Genomic DNA, 20,495 nt, shown 5'->3' with positions numbered 1-20,495 from the left:
AAAAAATTTAGGTTAGCGGCGGCAGAGATTTGTCCAGCTGGACAGATTTATATTTTACCGCGTGAAGGGGAAGGAGAGCAGTTTTGTGCAGCCTTCAGTTGTCTGTTCACCGAATTCAGTATGTACAACATTTGTTCGTGTGATTTTGAGCCAAGACGTGACAAGAAACGTTTTTTTCTTTTTTAAATCGTCGCTCTCAGATATTCGTCCAATGCTGCGGCTGCTGCCCATAAGCCAATACATGAGCCTGCGTAATCGTTGTGTTGCTCCCAAGCATTGAAAAATTTGGAGGGTCGTGCCAGGAAGGGCATCCTGTGTAAAAGGTTTGGCAGTCCAAACATGGAGATAGACCAGGGCGATGTGACCAAAAATATTTATCACGATATATATTTGAAAATTTGCGATAACGATATAACCGATGATATAATTGACACTAGACAAATTACTTTACAACTCCACAACTTTATTAGTGCAAAAAAAAACCCATCAATGTATTTTCACTTGAACAAGCAGCTGTGTTTATGTGCATTAAAGTTATATAAAAATGTAACAGTGCAAAATTTCTTGTTGACAGTTTAACCAAAAGGCATTTCCAGTGGAAACTGGCCGACATATCCTCAGCATAACCATGTATAATATCCACAAAACTTAAAAGAAGTTATACACACACAATACGGTAATATTATGTTGAAGCACAGTACGTATCACTCTGCGAGGCTCCTGCCTACGATAGCCGTAATGCTCCGACAATCCATCAAGCATTGCGGCGTCGTAGCTCAGCAAAGTCGTACTAAAACATTTGACAGATTTTCGAGCGCCGTGTACATAAAATCGTTTCGAGGTCAGTAAACACAACCAGAACTCATACATAAGGCACACGGGATTATAAGGGGCTCTGTCGATTTTCAGAAAAGTCAAAGGATTGATTTTAAGTGTATTTTCCAAAAAACACGGTAATAACGACGGCCCGCTAGCATGCTCTACCAAAAATAGTGCTTTGTTGTGTATCTGACGGACGAAAGCTAAACCAGTTCCACACTGAAGTTTTCACATTTTTACAAACCAATTCTGGTTCATCCGTTTCATTCAGCAATACGCTTTCGCCCTCATTCTTCGTCGCTGCCATGCTTTTTCCACCATGTGTGTATGAAAACAAAGGCACTGCGCATGTGTGTTTTACCCAAATTCTATCGCGATATTTCATTTTCTTATCGTTGCCCAACATTATACCGGTATTACAGTGAACGGTATGATATGGAGATCACAGTGATTCCATACCTGATTGGTCCAGGCCTGGAAAGAGGCGGCTGTGGCGAAGGTAGCAGCCCAAAGAAGAAGAAAAAAAAGATGGCTTCTAACGCAGTTTTAGTAAGTCCTATAAAATTTGCCAACACAACACGTAGCAGAAAACAGGAAGGTAGATTTTGCCCAGTTACCTGACAGAAAGAGCAGAGGGTGAGATAAAGTGACCAGCAAACTTTGCAGCCCTTCAGTTTATAGTTACTACTTTGATTTTATGTTCAGAATACCGGTACATATCGCTGCATGTAGAATAATAAAGTAATACTTAGGAATTGGATCTTCTGAGATCTTCTAAGGTCTAAACCATCATCTGTGACCCTACCCCTAACCCTAAATTATTATTTTTTTAATCTATTTTGGTCTTTCCCAATTAAGGTGGTTGTTGGATTGTCTTTAGAGTTGGAAACCCTGCTTCTGAGGGTGCAATCATTCTCTGAAACCGCAGTTTCAGTATCAGAATTAGAGAAACTTTATTAACCCCAGAGGGAAATTAAGTTGTCATAGCAGCAAATATACAACAAACATCAAGCACTTATATAAAATGAGTGTAGAAAAAGAGATATTGATAGATAAATATTAAGATAAATAGACAAATATAGGGATAAAGGTATAAATATGCATATACATATAAATATAAAAGGACAACAGTGTGCAAATATTTGTCGTGGTGTACAAAAGTGACAGGATGCAGGTTCTTTTATATCTTGGTTTTTGGGCGATGGTTTTGATTCGTAAACTTTTTTGAGGGAGGGGCTGGGCGGCTGGTTGAAAACTGGAAGGAATGAGAAAATTTGTCTTTGAGTCTTTGAGCTAGCCTTTTGAGTTTTGACTTTTAAGTTTGGTGAATTATGTAGCTGGGAGGGACACGAAGTAAAACTAAATACCAAACACACTAAAACAGAAACTAGTGGATATATTAGAAAAGGATGTTGAATAAGGAGCTGCTGGGCAGGATGAAAAGACTACAGAGGAGAATCATGGATGTAGTGAAGGAGGATATACAGAGGGTTGGCGTGACAGAGGCGCACAGAGAATACGGTGAGGTGGAGGCAGATGAGTCGCTGTGGCGTCCAAGGGTAGGGTATATTTAAATCTCAAACAGATTCAGAACTGATCTGTACAAGCCTTATTCCTCCAGTAACAATTCAGAGAAATTTTGACCCAGCACCCTTGCACAACGCAAGTTATTTTGCTGCCTCCAGAAGCTTCTCTTCCCTTTGCATTGTGATTTTTCTAGCTGTTTCTTCACTAAATTTCTCTGCTGCTTTTTTACGTCTTACAGGTGGCGACTGGTTTAAGGGCAAATAAGTTGACTGTTTCTCAGTGACAATCAACGGATTGTCACTGAGAAAAACAATGAAGTTTAGTCCCCTTGAAAACCACGAATGGACCCTCCAAAAAGCACATGTGCATGGTCCATGCGTGATGTTTTAGAAAAAGGGTTCATATTTGTGTTCATGACAAAAAAACGTTCTTTAGTGCAACACTAAGCTACACGCTTGAACATCTTTGTTTGAGTCACGCTAATCATATCATATCATTTCAATCCTTTCTGCTGATGTCTGTATAGCAACCTCCAGTCAAAACCATTCACGTATCTGATGCTCACTGTGAGTCTTATTCAGTACGCATGGAAACCTCTCACACGTACAGAAATGTGAGCGTGTGTCAGGTCCCTTCCAGATCCCCGCTGAAGCAGAGACTTGCGGGAAGACCAGGATAACTGCCAATCCCTGTAGGGAGTAAGGAAGTGACTCCTCGCCAATCCCAGGGCTCACCGAGGTTACTATGGGGCTGCTGGGCCATTGCCATGGTACCCTGCCATCAGGGGACACCTGGCCAACTGCATTTGTTGATGTGAGGTGTAAACATCCTTACACCGCAGTACATCCATGCTGCCTCGACATTAGCTCTGGGGGAGCGATGAAGATTTTTGGACTATGGGAACAGTCCAAAAAAGTGTCAACCCTAAACAGAGACAATAATCAATCAATATTATGAAGGCTATACTTCCAAATGTCATGTAATTATTTCAATAACTTTACACAAAAAAAGGTTGAAATTCAATTTCATAAAAGCCTGAGTAATTATTAAGATAATTAATTTTGGCAAATTAGTATTCTAATAAACACAGGTCACTGCGCAAAATATGATAAAATATTAATAAAACAAAACATACTCATTGAAAATAACACAAGTTCTTTACTGACGTACATTGTGACAATAGTAAGATAACTGGATGAAAGCCCTGCATATGGTGATTAACTACAGATGAAGGGTTACTTGTTCCCATACAGACAGAGAAAACGCTACAACTCCTGGTTTTATTTTTTAAGGGTTTTTTTTTTTATAGATTGAAAACGAAGCCATGAGATTAACTGAAAAAGTGGACAGTATTCAAGTCTAGAATAAAATGTTTTTTCTCACAAAGCTTCCAGATTACCAGCAGCTCAACCAGCAGCTCACCAGAAGTCTATTGCTGTGACTACTGAGCTAATCAACCTGACAAACGTTTGGCATAAACTGACAATCACGAGCCAGGTTTGCTCCCTACGGTTTTTACAATATTTCTGTGAGTTATAGGGATGTCAATCCAGAAGCAGTTCTTGTATAGAAACACTTCCCAGTAGTCTGTTTGCCTAACGATTCCGCTTATCGGTTTCACTTGTACTTGAGCTACAATCAGCTGATTATAGTTCGGCACCTGCACAGACAGCATGCTAAGGCTAAACTAGCCAGGAACCCAGAGTGATGTTAAAGCTGAGTGAATGCTGACCCCAGCCCAGCAGTCAGACCCTGAACTTCAACAGGTAACAAATGGATGAGCAGTCAGACTGTAGCCTCCATTTCTACCTGCTCATTTTTCTATAGTAAATCACCGTGGCGATGGCTTTAAAGTCTCTTTGTGCTGGTTTCCATCTTTGCTTTGTATTCAAAACTAAATGCTAACAGAAAGATCATATGTCCTCATTAGGATAGGGATTTGTGTTAGTGTAGGCCTCTAGCCTGTTGGCTTAAATTGTTAAATGCTAATTATAAAACAATGTGTTTCAGGTCATTTTATAAAGAAATGCAAAAGTAATGTATTGAGTAGTGTAATGAATTACTGTCTCCTGGGAGTAACAAACTAAATTACTTTTAAGGAAAGTGTTCTGTGTAATATGTGTAATACATCCACTCCACTCTGATCACAACAAAAAGGGGGAATTCCTCCAACATGCACACACTTTGCAATGCAAATGAGCCAATGAGAATCGATAAGAGAATCACAATCTCTAAATTCTTAAGAATTACCATTCTCAGTGAGTAAACACTACACTGAGGTGTACTTAATAACTAGTTGATCAGCTCATATCGAGTTGATCAAAAGAATGGAGCACCATACCATAATGTTAATTAATTAAACAATCATTTTCTGCCAACTTCACCAGACACATATTTACCTAACAGCCAACAAGATTCCACAGCTGAGACACCTTATATGCTGCTAATTGGCAATAGATGCTGTTCATAAGATTTTATCTTTCTGGCTAACAATGCTAGCTCAACTTGGTCAGTAGGTGACCAGCTTATTAGCCACTATGATAAGGTACAATAAGCTAAAAAGACTTCAAAGGTTACAAACTTTTGATTGACCAGTGTCGGAGTGTTAAAGAACAGCTTTGAAATTCTCATGAGTTGTCGCAAAAGAAAAATTACCATCATAATCCAGCTACCCCTTCGGTGCCAGCTGTGGGCTCAAGGCCGGAGCCGAACAAAAACTCCCTGATAACGACTGTGTTGAGTCTGTTCCTTCCCATTCCATGCAAGGCCACCTGGGTTGGCTGGAAGACTGTTTACTTAGCCTGGCGGGGCGAAGGACACTGTCTCAGCTGAACTATGGACACGTACACACATACATATACTAGAGCTGGGCGATATGAGATTTTTTCATATCACGATATGTTTTTTTCATTTCAGGCGATAACGATATCTATCACAATATAAGCCAAATAACTATATTTGTAAGATTTAAATGTGCCGTTGCTCACAAGTAAAATGTGAAATAATCAGCAGCTTGTTTTTATTTAAATATTTATTTCCCATAATAAGTTCAACAGGGTAGATGTACTTAAGGAACATGAGACTTTTTCAGATAAATAAAGGCAAATATTGCAAACTACACAAAAGGCAGCCGCTAAAGCGTTTAAGTTTCAAAATAGAACAAACGAAACAGACTAAATTGTCAATTCCACTTAGAAACAAAATATTAATTCTAAAAATAAATCTTAGTTTGTTTTACAGAAGAACAGACAAAACTGACTAACTTTTGTCAATATCAAATAAACTGAGAACTAAAAGGAAATTCTCAATCTCTCCTTGTTGTATAGCTTATCTTTTCAAACAGTTTTAACAGTTACTTTAGTCTGACAAAAGCCGAATGACGAATTAGCGCTTCCAGTCAGAGACTGAGGCGACGTCCACACGTACACGGGTATTTTTGAAAACGGAGATTTTCCGTTTTCGTTTTAAAAAATAATCCGTCCACACATAAAGGCAGAAATGAAGGAAAACGCTGCTATGAACATGCCAAAGCAGCAGGTGGCGCTAGATTCCTAACCGTGCAGAAATGTTGGCCAATCAGAAGTCTAGAAGCCTCGGTGGGAAAAAGTAAACAAAGCTGCGGCATAGAAGCAGAACAGAGTCGTATGTGTGGACGGACAGTAACTGTGTGTATATGTAAGCATTTAAACACTGCAGAGATTAGAATTAATAGTATTGTAGAAATTCATTTCACCGAAACAATAACGTGGCGCACAGTGTGACGCATGCACCAGTTTATTGTATTTCCAGACTTGCTTTCGGCACAATTTACAGTGCACGCTACTCTGTTTTTGTCAGACTTGAAATAGCCGAAATACCTTCACACTACGGAACTTCTATGGCTCTTCCGTTCGACAATCTCTCCGGCATTGGAACCATCATCTGTTTTCTCTTCGGTCACGCTCGGTTGATTTTTCTAGTCGGCACACTCATTTCCTCCATTACCCGGGCGGTACGGTGGCTGGCTGCTTCCCAAACAAACACACGTGCGGCTTGGCACTTGTGCTGTACGTAACAAGTCACGCGACGTGACGCTGCGGCTGTGATTGGTTCGGCTCTGCGCTACTTAATTTGGATTGGCTGACCTTTTTTTTTTTTTTTTTTAAGAGGACAAGAGCGGCGAAGTCTATCGCGATAGTTTAATTTCTCTATCGAGTAAAAGTTATATCGCGATACATATCGTTATCGTTCTATCGCCCAGCTCTAACATATACTGATACTGATAAGCACTCACTGACGCATCACCCTCCCTACCCCGGATCCAACGCCACCTCCAACGCTTACCTCCCCTCTGATGTGGACATCGGGTCAGTTGGAGGTGCAGTCAAAAGATTGCAGCGGTCCCAGATCAGATGTACACACTGGAACACTTTCCCATGTTGCTGTCTGTGTTTATTGTGCTATGGTGTGTTGATATCTGTGCATTCCTGTATTATCCTTCTGTGTTACACATTTCAATGTTTTTTGTCCTCGCTACCTAGCCTGACCTGTCTCCCCAATGTGATGTTTGTGTATTGTATGTACGGTCGGTAAGGTCTGTCATCTCGGTTGTGGGCAAAAGACCTGCAACTGACAAATAAAGGCTATCCCATCTCATCTCATCTCAAACCAGGTACCATGTTATCTAGGGTCTTTAGACTGACTGTGCTAGACGCACTCTTTTAATTTCTCTTGCTGTAGCTATTTAGCTACAGCTAAATATTACTGACACTATGTTAGCAAAGAGGAAAATGCAAAACTATTGATCTGTTTTGGAAAAGATAATTTTTAAGTAATGTTAAGCTATACTACTACTATAAATTCAACCCAAGTGCAGCCTAGTGTTTGGATAGGAATTAAAAACTTTATCCTATCACAAGCCAGTTACAGCTAAGGAGAGATTATCGATCACAGTAAAGATTAAAAGCTGAGACATACAGTGATTGGCCACAGCTCCATCACCACACCTGTAAATGAAAGCACAGCTCTGAGTTTAAGTCTTACCACTATCCAGGTGGACGGGTTAAAAAATAATCCAACAACCTAAAGTTGTTATGAAAGATGAAATTATCATTTACTCATACCAGGGTGTAACGTAATTGTTGTTTTTGTTGGTATTTTAACTCTAAGGTGCCTCAAGTGGCCAATCTAGGAAGTGAAGTTTTTGACATTTTCACATTTTGTTCATTTTTGTAGCCCAGACGCTGCTAGGTGGTGTCTGCCCAATGCATTTTTATTTAAATTTAACCAAATCTCAGAAATTACATGTATGCTTATAGTAGCTCAGCAGTTATTCCAGTGGTTGCTTTACAGACATGATATTGTCTCTATCCCAGTTCAGTGCCCCATGAAAGGCTGAAGGAAAAGTGACTGTAACGTCTGGTGTTCACAGGAATTGCGTTGGGAACACTAACCAGATAAGCGCAGATTGTATAATGTTAAAAATGAGGGTCATATAGTGGGATTCCTTAGAAAAGCAGATGTGCTCCAGCTGACTTACTCTGTAATCCCACCTCACTTTCTGATCCAGCGACACACTCACACACACTCCAACACACATACAGTGCAAATAGCACATAAACAAGCTTTATCCTTTGATCATTGTGTGGCAAAAAAACAAACAATTTCTGGCTGCAGACGTCACTGCAAACAGGAATGCATGGAAACCCGGTTTTCAGTCCACAAATAAGCCAACGAAGACGGGGGTCCTTGTATGACATCAAAGAGTGTTTTTAAAGCAGCACTGGCAATTCAGGTCTGTATTAACGACTATTGATCAAATAAGCAGACTTTAAAACACACACACACAGACACACACGCAGCGGTGGAAAGATGATCACTGAGCAGTTCCATTATAAAGAATTGTTTCTGACCAACCCATCAAGCATCCAATTCCCACTAATTGGAGATGAGATGGGAAGGGTTATTTCGGAGAAAGCTAACCTCTAACCACCTGCACTCTCAGTAGGATGTTTGCTGGAAAGCTTGCTAATGAACTGGAGTGTTCAATTTACAAGTATGTAGAAGTAAATAGGCTTTGCTGGCAACGCTAAAGCCCAAAGTATATTTCACACAATAAATCTACACATGAAAGTTTCATTTTTGCAACATTAGTCAATAGAGAACTAGGGCTGAACGATTATGGAAAATAATCTAATTGCGATTTTTTGCCCCAATATTGCGATTGCGATGCGATATGCGATTATTTTTTAAGGTCTTTGTCTTCTGTATTATTAAACAAAGACAAGCAATACATCATATAGTATGGCCAATACTATATTACATTAATTTTAAACTGTTCTTTCCTGGAAGACAGACCTCTGTTATGATGACATGAGGTGATGCATGAATTGATGACTGACATTTTTATTTAACTTCTTCAATCACAACAGTATATTTGAACATACACAATAGTTTATTTTTAGCTTACAAACATCTGAGCATAAAGTGCTGACAAGGAACCCTGGTGTAAACATTAAAATGAAAGTCAGTACAATGTGCAGATTGCAGAAATATACATAAACAAAATCAGTGGCTTTACCACACTCAGTTTTTCGACATCTGTGAACTACTAGACAGTCATTCAATTAAAAAATAATATTAAATAAATAAAACTAATAAATAAAAAATACACACATCTTACTGATCTTTGCAGTCAGTAACATTACACATAAAGTGCAAACATAATAGCAATTGTATAAACACACACACAAACACGCCTTTAAAATTTAAAGGCGTGAAATTGGACGGTCGTTCTGATTAGCGTCACCGCTGTCTCGGTGGAGTTTAATAAACTCGGCCGTCTGCTTCTTGCTATCTAAAATATAACCAGACACTGGCGTAAATTCTCGACTGTCTCATACTTCTGTTTAATAAGTTTTCTGTTTGACGTTTAGTCAGCTGTGTGAAAACCAAGGAGGAACCCACCCGGGGGATTAATAAAGTTTTATTTTATCTAATCTAATAACTTTAATCTCAGCCAAACCGATTTACTCACGAACAAACAAAACACTGAAAAAAGCCCAACAATAACATTTTTAGGTTGTCTAAGTGACTTATATATCACGTTTAACCCGAGCAGCGAAACTCCGCGGTGATCTGAAAATGATGTGCCGGGAGTTGTGCCGTTCTCGGCCGCATCAGTAACCCTCGAGCTCCCGGCTAGCTGTCGAGCTGGTGGGTAGCAGACGCCTCTGAAAACGTCGAAGCACTTTTGCAAATATGGGATATCTTGATAAACCGAGCAGATATTTGATGTTTACACAACTACTTTCTCGCCTGAAAATATTTTAAAAGTTTATTTTGTGACCCAGAAAGATTAGTATGAGTAATTTTAAAACTTAGTAGCGGCCGCCATTGTTGGAAACTGGAGTTTGGCTGGGCTATGAATTCTGGGATATGGTAGTAATTTGGACAGCCTTCGGCGCGTCGCTGTGACGTAATCGGTCTACAAATGCGGCCTCAGGAGGATGCAGCCCATGAATTTGGACATGTCCAGAGTATAATCGCAGCCTTTGCGGTTAGAAAATTGCACTTGATCATGTCGCGATATTATCGCAAATGCGATATATCGTTCAGCCCTATACAGAACCATTGGAGTTTCCTAGATAATTGATTGATACGAGTATTATGATCAAGGTTCAAGGTTCTGGCGTACTTGGATTGCCTTATTATCATATTCGCCAACAAACGACTGCACAAGCTCAGAAAACAGACGTTCCTTCATACAATCCTGGATCAAACTCATAATTGACTTTTTTAATAATAGATTGTGTTCAGTTTTTCATAACTTTGTACTGTTTTAACTAAAGGATGCCTATTGAAAAGCTGAACATTATTCTACTGGTTAATGTTGAGTTTTGACTTTCACTTCCTTAAGAAACCAACAAAATACTACGACAAAATAATTTGCAGTACTTTATTCCAAAGTTGGAATAAAGACGGCAGGAAGAAGTAACTTTACTGATAAGCACTGTTTGTAGGTATGCCATGAAAACATTTAATGATATACTGAACAAAAGGACCTTCACCCTATAGATGAAAGCTCAGCCTGACAATATATCATTTCTATTGAAAAGTACTGACAAGGTGTCATGGTCCCTGTGCCTCACCAGCTGATCCTGTATTAGGCAACATGTGTTTTCTCTCTCTCTCTCTCTCTCTCTCTCTCTCACCTGCCGGGGCGGTGCTCATTTTGGGCTCCCGCCCCTGGCCCACGCACCTGCTGCCTATCGGGATGATCACAAGGCCGATTTAAGACAGCAGCACTGTGTCACTCGTCGCTGGATCGTTGAGCTATCAGCGTCAGTCGCTCAGTAGTTTGTGAATCTGAATCTGTGAGATCGTTCCGTCTGTTCGCCTCTAACTGAAATTTCTGTGTACAGATCTTTCCCGGACCTTTCCCTGCCTGCCTGTCATCCCGTGGACGAGTGAGTGGATTGTGTTTACCCAGTGTGGGGAGTGAAGAGACAGAGAGCCTTTGGAGGGCGTCAGCTTCCCGTCTTTCCCCTCACATACCCCGGAACCCTGGACCCCCCTCCCCTCCCTCCAGCACGTTGTAAATAGCATCACCTGGTGTCGTTGTGTAAATAAATTTGTAAACCCTGTAAAGAGTCCCGGTCTGCGCCTGAGTCCGTTAATTAAAACCTGACACAAGGGGTGGAAGAAACAATCGGTACTGTATATCTCACAATAATTTCTGCAGCAATACAGGGACACCAAATATTGATATTTTATTAAATAAATCAAAATACTGTGGGAATGCTATGAGTAAGAGGTCTCATCTAATCCACCACCATCCTGAGATAACGCTGGGTGAGTAAACTTACAGTATATTGAATCGAGTCTGAATGAGCCTTGGCCAATGAGTGTGACTCAAGGAGACTCGACTCAACTGTCTTAATGGGCTCAAATTGTATTCTGGTTATATATCTATAGAACAGGAAGACAGCTTACATATCTTTTGACATGTCTATCTAAAATCTCCAATCATTATACACTGGATTGAGATCTGATGATTTTGACACTAATCAAACCATTCAGTGACCCATATACCTAAAAAATGGGTGTAGTGTTATTCTAGGAGACCACTCCATTGGGATAAAAATGTCTTATTGTCATAGGATAACGGTGATCACCCCAAAAAACTTTATTTTGATTTGCAGTGGCTTTTTCCCCTAAAGCTGGGGTATCAAACATAGGGCCCGGGGGCCAAAATCAGCCCGGCAAAGACCCCAAATCTGGCCCACTAGATTAGATTTTGAAAGAGGGCATACGTTTTGGACTTTTAACTGTATTTTTAAAGGTGGAACAGCTTTTGCTACTAATAAAGACCTTCCCCATGACCATTTGTATGACACAAAAGTAAATAAGTAATAGCTTAACACTGAAATGACAGGAAAGTTCCTGTTTTTCACTATCTACTATAGAAATTTCAGTTTTTTACAATGGGGCCACATAGAAAAAATGAATTTTTAGTGAATTAACAAAATGTTTCAATTTAATAATAATAATAGGTTATTCTGGCCAATGCACTACTAGAACTTTTTCTGTATAATAATATTAAGATGTCTCAGGTATCGGGTCAGGGATAGCTCAGTAGGTATAGTGGTATAGTGGTGGCCCCATGATCGAAAGGTCGGGGGTTTGATTACAGCTAAGCAAGGTACCATCCGTACACACTGCTCCTCGGGCTAAATGCAGAGAGGAATTTCCCAACGGGGATCAATAAAGTATACATTATGATTAAGTGTGTAGTTATACTTCTTTACACTTATCGAAAGGGGGAGTTTCACTGATCCAGCCCACTAGAGATCAAAGTGGGCTGTACGTGGCCCACAATGTAAAATGAGTTTGACATCCCTCCTCTAAGGGGACAAATGGACCCAAACCATGTCAGCAAAATGTCCCACACAGTAACATGACACTGGATTCTTTCAGTCTAGTTCAAGTGTTTTTTTCTTTTATATGTACACTATGCTGAAACTGCATACGTAAAAGATAGACAAAAGTATTGGACAACATCTAAAAAACTGAATTCGAGCATGGTACTGTAATAGAATACCATTCCTGCAACAAGTCAGTTTGTGAAATTTCTTTCCCCATAATAGAGAGTCCATGATCCCATGATGTTTCCTTGATGTAAGTGGTATTTTTACAAAGTGAAAACATTTTAGAACCACAACCACTCAGCCATGAACTCACGTAACATCACAGAGCGGGGTCACTGAGTGCTAAGGCCCACAGTGCATAAAGGAAACCAGCGATCAGCTCCTATACCTGCACAGGTACAAACCTCCTGTGTTAAGGTTAGCATAAAAACTGTGCACCAGAAGCCTCGTGGCATGGGTTTCCATGGCTCCTGCAGGACTAATGTGTAGGTTTCCCAAGCTGTTGTCCATATGGTGTATTATGTAAAGAATACAGGCTGATCTCTATAGATATGTATCTTAATCAGAAATCTTAATTCCCAAAAAATGGGTCTAGACATCAGCCCAATAAATCTAGTATGAGCCAAACTATAAATCTAAGCTAACAAAAATATAGTGATTCGTAGTTACAAGTGATTGAATACTAATAATATATTACTATAATAATTATGAATACTAAATTAAAGTGCAAGTGTGATAAAGATCTTTGGTTTGAAGTTTAGCTTTAGTGCAATATATGATCATGCTAACCTTTGACAGAGAAGAGAGACTGATTATTATAGAAGAAGGTATTATTAGATTGCTGTATCCTCTTTTACAGTGAATGAAATATAAAACAGAGTTAAAAGAAAAAAATAACTAACTGGAAGAGACCTCATTTTCACTTAGCAAGCAGCCACCAAACAGCTAACAGCCAGTTAGCTTGACTGTATATAGGGAGAATGTTTTCCAGGTAGAAAGCTGCATTATGCTAGCTAAGGGACAGTGCTTACCTTCTCTATGTTACATAGTAGGTGAGCATAACAGTTTCTTCTTTTCATTCTTCATCTCTACCTTAAACTGTTTTATGTGTCTTCAGAAGCATGCATCCATCCTAAAAGTTTGTGTACAGCACCAGCTTCCACCAACAAAGCTAGTGAGTAAACATGACTAGAACAAAACCTAGTTTAGATACTCCACTGACATTTCCATTCATTCTAAAGGAAACGATAAAGCCTTTCAGGTGAGACATTGCTGCTAATTCAGCTTTTTAGCAGTCTTTAGGAGGCATCATTTCCCATAACCCCCAGCGCTTTGTGACCTCAACGTCACAGCTCAACAGAAGAGTACAGGGATCACAGCTAGCTGACAAGTCCATAAAAAAGACTGAACACTTATAGGTTACTAGACAGCAGAGATTATATCAGCTAAAACAACAAGAGGATTACTAAGCATTTAAGATATGGACGAAATCAAATCACTATACTCTCCCTGACAATCTTCAGGTTTTTCTAATGAAACCGGAAGGTTTTTTCTGCCATCACTAAGTTTGAAATGCCAAAGATTGTATAAATTCAGAAATCTGCATCAAAATCAAAAAAATTGTTACATTGCATCTGATTTTAGAAGGCAAGAAAACGAAACATAAATCCCATTTGCTTTTGAAACTTGGATTTAAGGATCTTAGGTGGGTTTTTTCTAAAGGAAAATGATGCCTCATGTTGCATAAATCTGTTTGAACATGTGAGAGGAAGATGACGCGAAAGTCACACAACCGCATGATAGAAGTCATTCCTCCAGACGAGCAGTTTTGGCAGAAGAGACGAGCAAATTGTGAGACACACAGAGCATCTGAATCCAGCCTTTAACCAGCCACTCTACGGAGGAGGAAGATAACATCAGCTAGTCTCTAATGACTCAGGCTCTGGACTGGACTCATCAGACCAACCATGTCCTTCTTTACAGCGGAAGCTCTGTAGGTTGCCGCCTGACAGATGACAGACAGCAATTGGTCTGTTTGTGTGTGTCTTAGAGACACAGAATGCTAAAATAAAAGTTTAATAAACATAGAAAATAAATCTAAACGTCTAAATGACGTGCCGTGTATTTCTGTTCCACTTAAGGTATTATGCAAATTGCATAATAATGGCTTGAGTCACACTTGCAAAAAATAATCACCATCGTGCGTGTTTATCTTTAATACCGCTGATTCATCTGAGGTGTAAAACTGAATTTCACAACAAACATGAGAAACACTGTCTCGATTGGAGATTGAGGCCAGAAAGGCGACTTGATGCTAAAGTGACGCAAAAGCAAATATTAGCTCGCATTTTTAGCAACTTAGGGCCAGTTCCGCATCGATGGGGTGGTATTGACCTGGTGGTTAAAGAGTAGCTGTTGGCACTCACCGGACGTCGTTTTGCTGCGGGGGTTTCTTCTGTCCAACCAGGTTCACTGTTCTGGCTTGGATAGGCTTTTCTTCTCTGAAAAACACAAAGTTAGAAAAGTGCCGTTAGTCCAGCGTTTTGCTATGATTTTGTTTGATTTATGTGCTTCGTCCTTCTAACATTGAACAAGTCACCAGTGACAGCCTTGGGGTAAAGGCTAGGGTTAAGTTCACGTCTATCCCTTTATAACTTCTACAAGGCATCTGCCCTGAATCCTACTGTCTGACAAAGCATGGCAGACCTGTCTTAATGTTTCTCTCCTATAAGCTGAAACATCTAAGCATAACAATTAGTCCAGAATTCAGTTACATATTGGTTCATTTTGGTACATTACATGCTAGCTTGTAATGTCAATAATTATCTTGTTATCTACATAAAACTTTGTGTCCTGGCATTGTTTTCTCAGTCCTTATTCAATTTTCATCCATCCGCTTCCACTTATCCTTTTCTGGAGCCTATCCCAGCTGTCATAGGACGAGAGGCGGGGTATACCCTGGACAGGTCGCCAGTCTGTCGCAGAAAACCATTCGCGTTCACACTCACACCTATGGGCAATTTGGATTAACCAATTAACCTATCCCCACAAACTGCATGTCTTTGGACTGTGGGAGGAAGCTGGAGTACCTGGAGGGAACCCACGCAAACATGGGGAGAACATGCAAACTCCACACAGAAAGACCCCGGCCTGATGGCGGAACTGAACTCAGGACCTTCTTGCTGTGCGGCAACAGTGCTAACCACCGTGCCACCGTGCTGTCCCTTATTCAATTTTATTTTTTCAATTTTACTTGTTCAGTTTTAGCAGAAATCTGCTTGAAACAGGTTCGAATCAACACTTTTTATCTTGGGAACAATCGGGATACCGCTAGGCATCGATGACGGGCCTTAGACAACACTGACATGCTTTCAGTATGTCCACTGACACATCCACAGTGTGATTCAAAACCATCTCATCCATAAACATGAACAGCAGGCTCTGATCAGTCTGATCACAGAGGGAACTCAAGAGAGAATTCCCCGCCAACACCCACGCTGTCTAAAACAGAAGACGTTTCTTTTTATTGTCAATACCGTGGGTACCCTGCTCGTTCATTATGAGACATTTTTGGCACATCAGGAATCGAGATATCTCTTCTACTGACAGTTTAAGTGCTTATACACTGACAGTAAAGGTAGCTTCGAGAACCTTGGGTTACCCCGATGTATAATATGACAATTCTTTCAAAAAAGGGGGTAAAAAAAAGTACTGTTTTACTTTGTACGTGGTACAAAACTCATAGCGAAACATCCTTGGGTTGTGTAATTCATCATAGCAAGCATCAAGGCTGAATATTTCATGTTAAAGATTCCACTGTGTTAGCGTAAAATCACAGCCTAATATTTGGTACAGTAATAGATTCAATATTATATGAAACTACAACTTATTTGTCAATCATACAAAAGGCAAAGTTCAGCATCCTCATAGCCTACATGACGGTTAGAACTACTAAGCTGTATCTTAGGCACAGGCTAAACAAGCACATCTTCAGAAGCTAGAAGATGTGTTTCTAGAAGGTGTTACAGTTCAAATAAACTCTCATATATGCACGGTTCCTCTGTTAAAGGCGTACATATGCCAGACAAGCAGAAATTCCATAAGAGGTGCTTGTCTAACTAACTCTAACCAGGTCAGCAGTCAAATTTGAGCACATATCACATATGTATAGTACAAAAGATTCTTTATCTATTTGAGCTTCTGGTATTTCCTCTGTGTTTTGTCTTCAAGGTGAGACAAGTAACACATGGAACCCTCTATAAAAATAGAAAAATAAGTTATCAATTTGAGGAACCTTTATCATACAGTACTTCAACATTGTACACCCATCAGGCAATGGTTCTAGGATTTGAGTTAAGTTGATGTTTTTTTCTGTTTGGAGCAGCCAAAGTCCTCCCATAGTCTGGTGACTTGTCAGGAGTGTACCCCAGGTCTTGCCCAATCACAGCTAGAACTGGCAACTCTGAATTGGACAATGTTTGAGAAAATGGATGGATGGAACAGTGAAATGAAAAAGCTTCTAGAAGAAAAACTGTAATACCAAAATGGAAGTATGAGACTTTGTACAATTCAGCATGTGGCTTTGAAGCCAACAATAACTCTACACCTAGACGGGTCACCAGCAGCAACCCCGTTTTAATGGGTAATGGCCATGGAGTTTCTGCTTAACACTGGATAAAATGCACACATTTGTACTATTATGACATGCCTTTATATTGAATTTAAACCAGAGTGTGGCCAGAGACACCACTCATCGATTATTGAAATTATTATTGCTTTCGATTTCCATTTTTCTACCTCAGATCATTGAAAGCAGAATACAAATCATGCCCATTATTGCTGTGGCTTTAAAGTGAGGTTTGCACGCATGCACTGTGAACATATGCGCATTAATAGAAAGTAAACTGATGTGAGTATATCTTAAACAGCTCGTAAGTGGAGCGTATTCTCTGCCTCTGTTCATTACAGCCCACACTTCCCTACTCCTGGTACACTTAGCACACATGTATTAGTCAACCAACCAGTGCAGCTTTTCAGTGCAGACCCATTCGTACGAACATACACACACAAACACACACACACACACACTGCTTTGCTAACTCAATCCAAACACTGGTGAGAGGAAACAGTGCTGAAGCCTATATAGGCTTGGACATGTGTGTGCTGACAGCCTTATCCGCAGCTTCCTCACTATGACATGAGTGAATCCACAGCTCTTTAATACATCACTGAAAATGATGCATAACCACTTAGGGCCGCAGCTATATACTGGACATTTCCTTCTTTAGAAGCAATGAATCGATCTTCCGTTCCAGTGCTGGGCCATCGTTCTGCACAGAGGGCTTAAAATAGAACAGGGACGTAAAGCTTGAGGAGCGCCTCTCTTAGGTGGGTCGTTCTGCCTTTCTTTGTACATGCATGCGTGCGGCTCCCGTGCATAACGTGCAGAAAACATGAGAAAAGGGGTCGCTTAAACTTGATGCATTTTCTGGTCCTGGGGGTGGGGGGTAAGGAGTGTGGGGGATGGTGGAGGGGGGGTGAACATATAGGTTCGTTCCTGCGCCGATTGCTGCAACAAACTGGAGCAGACTTTTCTCCATTTAATGTGGGAGAGAAGAGGTAGGATACACACAGCGATGTAAGTCACTCTTGATTCAAAATAACATGACACAGGCACCTTTCCCTTCCCTGCTAGAGGCCCACTGTTTCTTTAACAGCCTGTGTGATGTCTGCTGCAAGAGCACTGGCCTACATACAGTGCATAAGGCTGGGAAAGGCTCAACCGCACCCCAGAGCTGAGAACAGCAGCTGTTGAGATGGATGCTGCACAGATAAAAGCCAACAGGGAGGGCTTTACTATTCTCAGCGCCAGGCTTCACTGAGCCTCCTGCAATTTCCTGCTGAAATATTTCAGGGGAAGTACAAATACTTTCCACCTGACTCGGGCAGTGGCGTTGGGTGACGATGACAATCTCAAGGAAAGAAGTGCAGAAGAGAAATGTGTATGATTCATCTGGGAGGATGCTGCTGCTGCTGCTGGGTGACACACCCCTTCCCTTCTTCTTCTTCCCTCCCCTAACAAGTTACACCTGAGCCCTCACATCCAACGGGCCTGCCCACGGGAGCGTTCCAAATCTGTGAACTGGACATGCATGGACTAAAGCCTATGAGGTTCCTCCGGCACAGAGCTGCAGGCTACGAGGGCCTGTGAGTGAGTGTGTGGAGGGACCTGCAGGATGTACACACACACATACACACATGCATACATGATCACATACAGTGGAGTCCTGCAGCACAGGTCCTGCAGCTGTCACATTGTGTCCATACAGAGCAGACTTTCATGGACTTCAGAATGGAAACTGCCCAGGTCTAGTCTTCCTCTCTCTCTCTCTCTCTCTCTCTCTCTCTCTCTCTCTCTCTCTCACACACACACACACACACACACACACACACACACACTATCTTTTTGCTTTCCCTCTCTTACTTTAACATGGCCTCCTCTTTCGCCTCTTCCTCCCGCTGCCGAGCCAGCACAGCCATGATGATCTTCCTCTCGTCCTCCGTCAGGTGACTGAGGTCCGGCTCCGGGATGGCCGGGGCGACGGGTGGGCGCGGGCCGCCCCGAGGGCCCACCGAGGCAAACATCTTCCCCGCCGCCGCCGCCACCACCACCACCACCTTGCCCCCTTCCTCTTCCCTCTCTCCCACCTCCTCCTCTTCCTCCTCCTCTTCCCTCCTAGCCTCTGTCGGGATCACGGATAGAAAACCCGCTGGCGGAGCCCACGGATCACGACATGGCCCACGGACAAAGCGGCGGTTGGAGCATCTGATGCGGTGTTCCCATGACGGTGGCGGGGGGCACCCAGGGCGGCGGCGGCAGCGGGCTCGGCGCTAGCTGCGGTAGTAGTAGTAGTAGTAGTAGAGGTGGTGGTGGTGGTAGCGGTGGATGTGGCGCTTTGGTTCCCGGTTTTAGCCGCTCCTTCTCCCTCTTGCTGCTCCGCTGTCTTCTCCCCCCTCCCACCGCCCGCCCGCCCGCCTCTCCCCTCCACCGCCTCCGTTTCACGGGGAGCCCATGTCTCCGGCGGTCGCTCGCTCGCTCGCTCGGGATGATGACTCGCGGGAGGAGGACCTCTTTTCCTTCCTTCAGGCCGGGCAGAGAGGAGGAGGAGGTGGAGGAGGAGGAGGGGGGAGCGGGGGGGTGGGGGTCCCCCAAAGGCGGCTCAGGTCTTCGCTCGGTGAGCCGGGGCCGGCTGTTTGGCTGCGGGGCGAGGCGGCGACTTCTTGTTTTCCAGCGCCGCCGCTGATGCTGCTGTCAGGGAGACGAAACAGTCAATGGGACCGCAGCCCCTCGAGCGCGTTCACTCCTCTTACGGCGGGAGTGCGCAGCCCTCATTTGAGAATGGGGGCTCCACTCACCGTTAAGATGCGCGCTCACGGCTGTCTATAGCACACACGGGAAATAAAGGGTTCCTTTAAGGGTCCACTGTGCGGGTTTAACGCCGCGTGACTGCATCCAAACACGAATCCTTTTATTCGTAGCGTTGTGTTTTAAAACAAAAAGTCCTGGTGTATTTTTCACTACATACCGGTTCATAATCATAATTAAAATGTGGGAGAAAAAACAAGGTAGCTTCGGGATATTTTGAAGGAAACTATCTAAAAAAGTGAGTCGAGGTTGGGGCTAATCTTACGCTTATTACACTATTATTACATATTACTATATAATTATATGTAGCTCTTAATTTATTCTTGTTGTCTGTTTCAAGAGTTTAAACCACATTTAGACTTAATTAGGATACATTTCATATTTCATTAAGGAGCTTTAATTGAGGGTCAAAAAACTGAGGATCCAGAAAACAGCTATTTTCCTGTGGACCCCCATACAACCAGACTTCTTTCCCACCAAATGAGTTGCCCGCTGCTGGCTGTCAGAAAGAATTTAGTTTGGAGGCATTTGTGCACTGGATTCACATTTCATCCATTTTCAGTATACAGTTTATGTAGCACACATAACATCAAATTTACAGCTTACACCAAGGGACTTCAGCAAAGATACAATTGTATTACAATGCATGCAGGCAGAAATATGTTTTTTTAAACGATGTTTATGATATAATAACTGCTTTACAGTAGCATGTTAATCATGTTTGGATCTTCAAGTAAACAATGAGAGCTATTTACACCTTCCATGGCTCCAAATCTAAGCGATGCTGTTTCTTCCATTGTTATTTCCAGGCTTTC

At 41.7% G+C, this 20,495-nt stretch overlaps 1 protein-coding gene across 3 annotated transcripts in view; it reads right to left on the bottom strand.

Annotated features, from left to right (window-relative positions):
- Positions 1-19,563, bottom strand: part of rims1a (regulating synaptic membrane exocytosis 1a) — a 120,673-nt gene extending 101,110 nt beyond the window's left edge. For all 3 annotated transcript variants that reach the window (XM_076891927.1, XM_076891930.1, XM_076891929.1), the window contains exons 1-2: positions 18,739-19,563; positions 14,681-14,755 (exon numbers count right to left, since the gene is read on the bottom strand). In XM_076891927.1, the coding sequence (XP_076748042.1) occupies positions 14,681-14,755; positions 18,739-18,899 (236 nt within the window). In that variant the 5' untranslated portion in view covers positions 18,900-19,563. The remainder of the gene's footprint in view (positions 1-14,680; positions 14,756-18,738) is intronic.
- Between the last annotated feature and the right edge of the window lie 932 nt (positions 19,564-20,495).

This window comes from Maylandia zebra, linkage group LG13 (assembly GCF_041146795.1).
Source record: "Maylandia zebra isolate NMK-2024a linkage group LG13, Mzebra_GT3a, whole genome shotgun sequence".
NCBI classification, from domain to species: Eukaryota; Metazoa; Chordata; class Actinopteri; order Cichliformes; family Cichlidae; genus Maylandia; species Maylandia zebra.
Note: the sequence above shows the minus strand (reverse complement) of the source record. Positions and strands in the feature narration are given on the sequence as shown.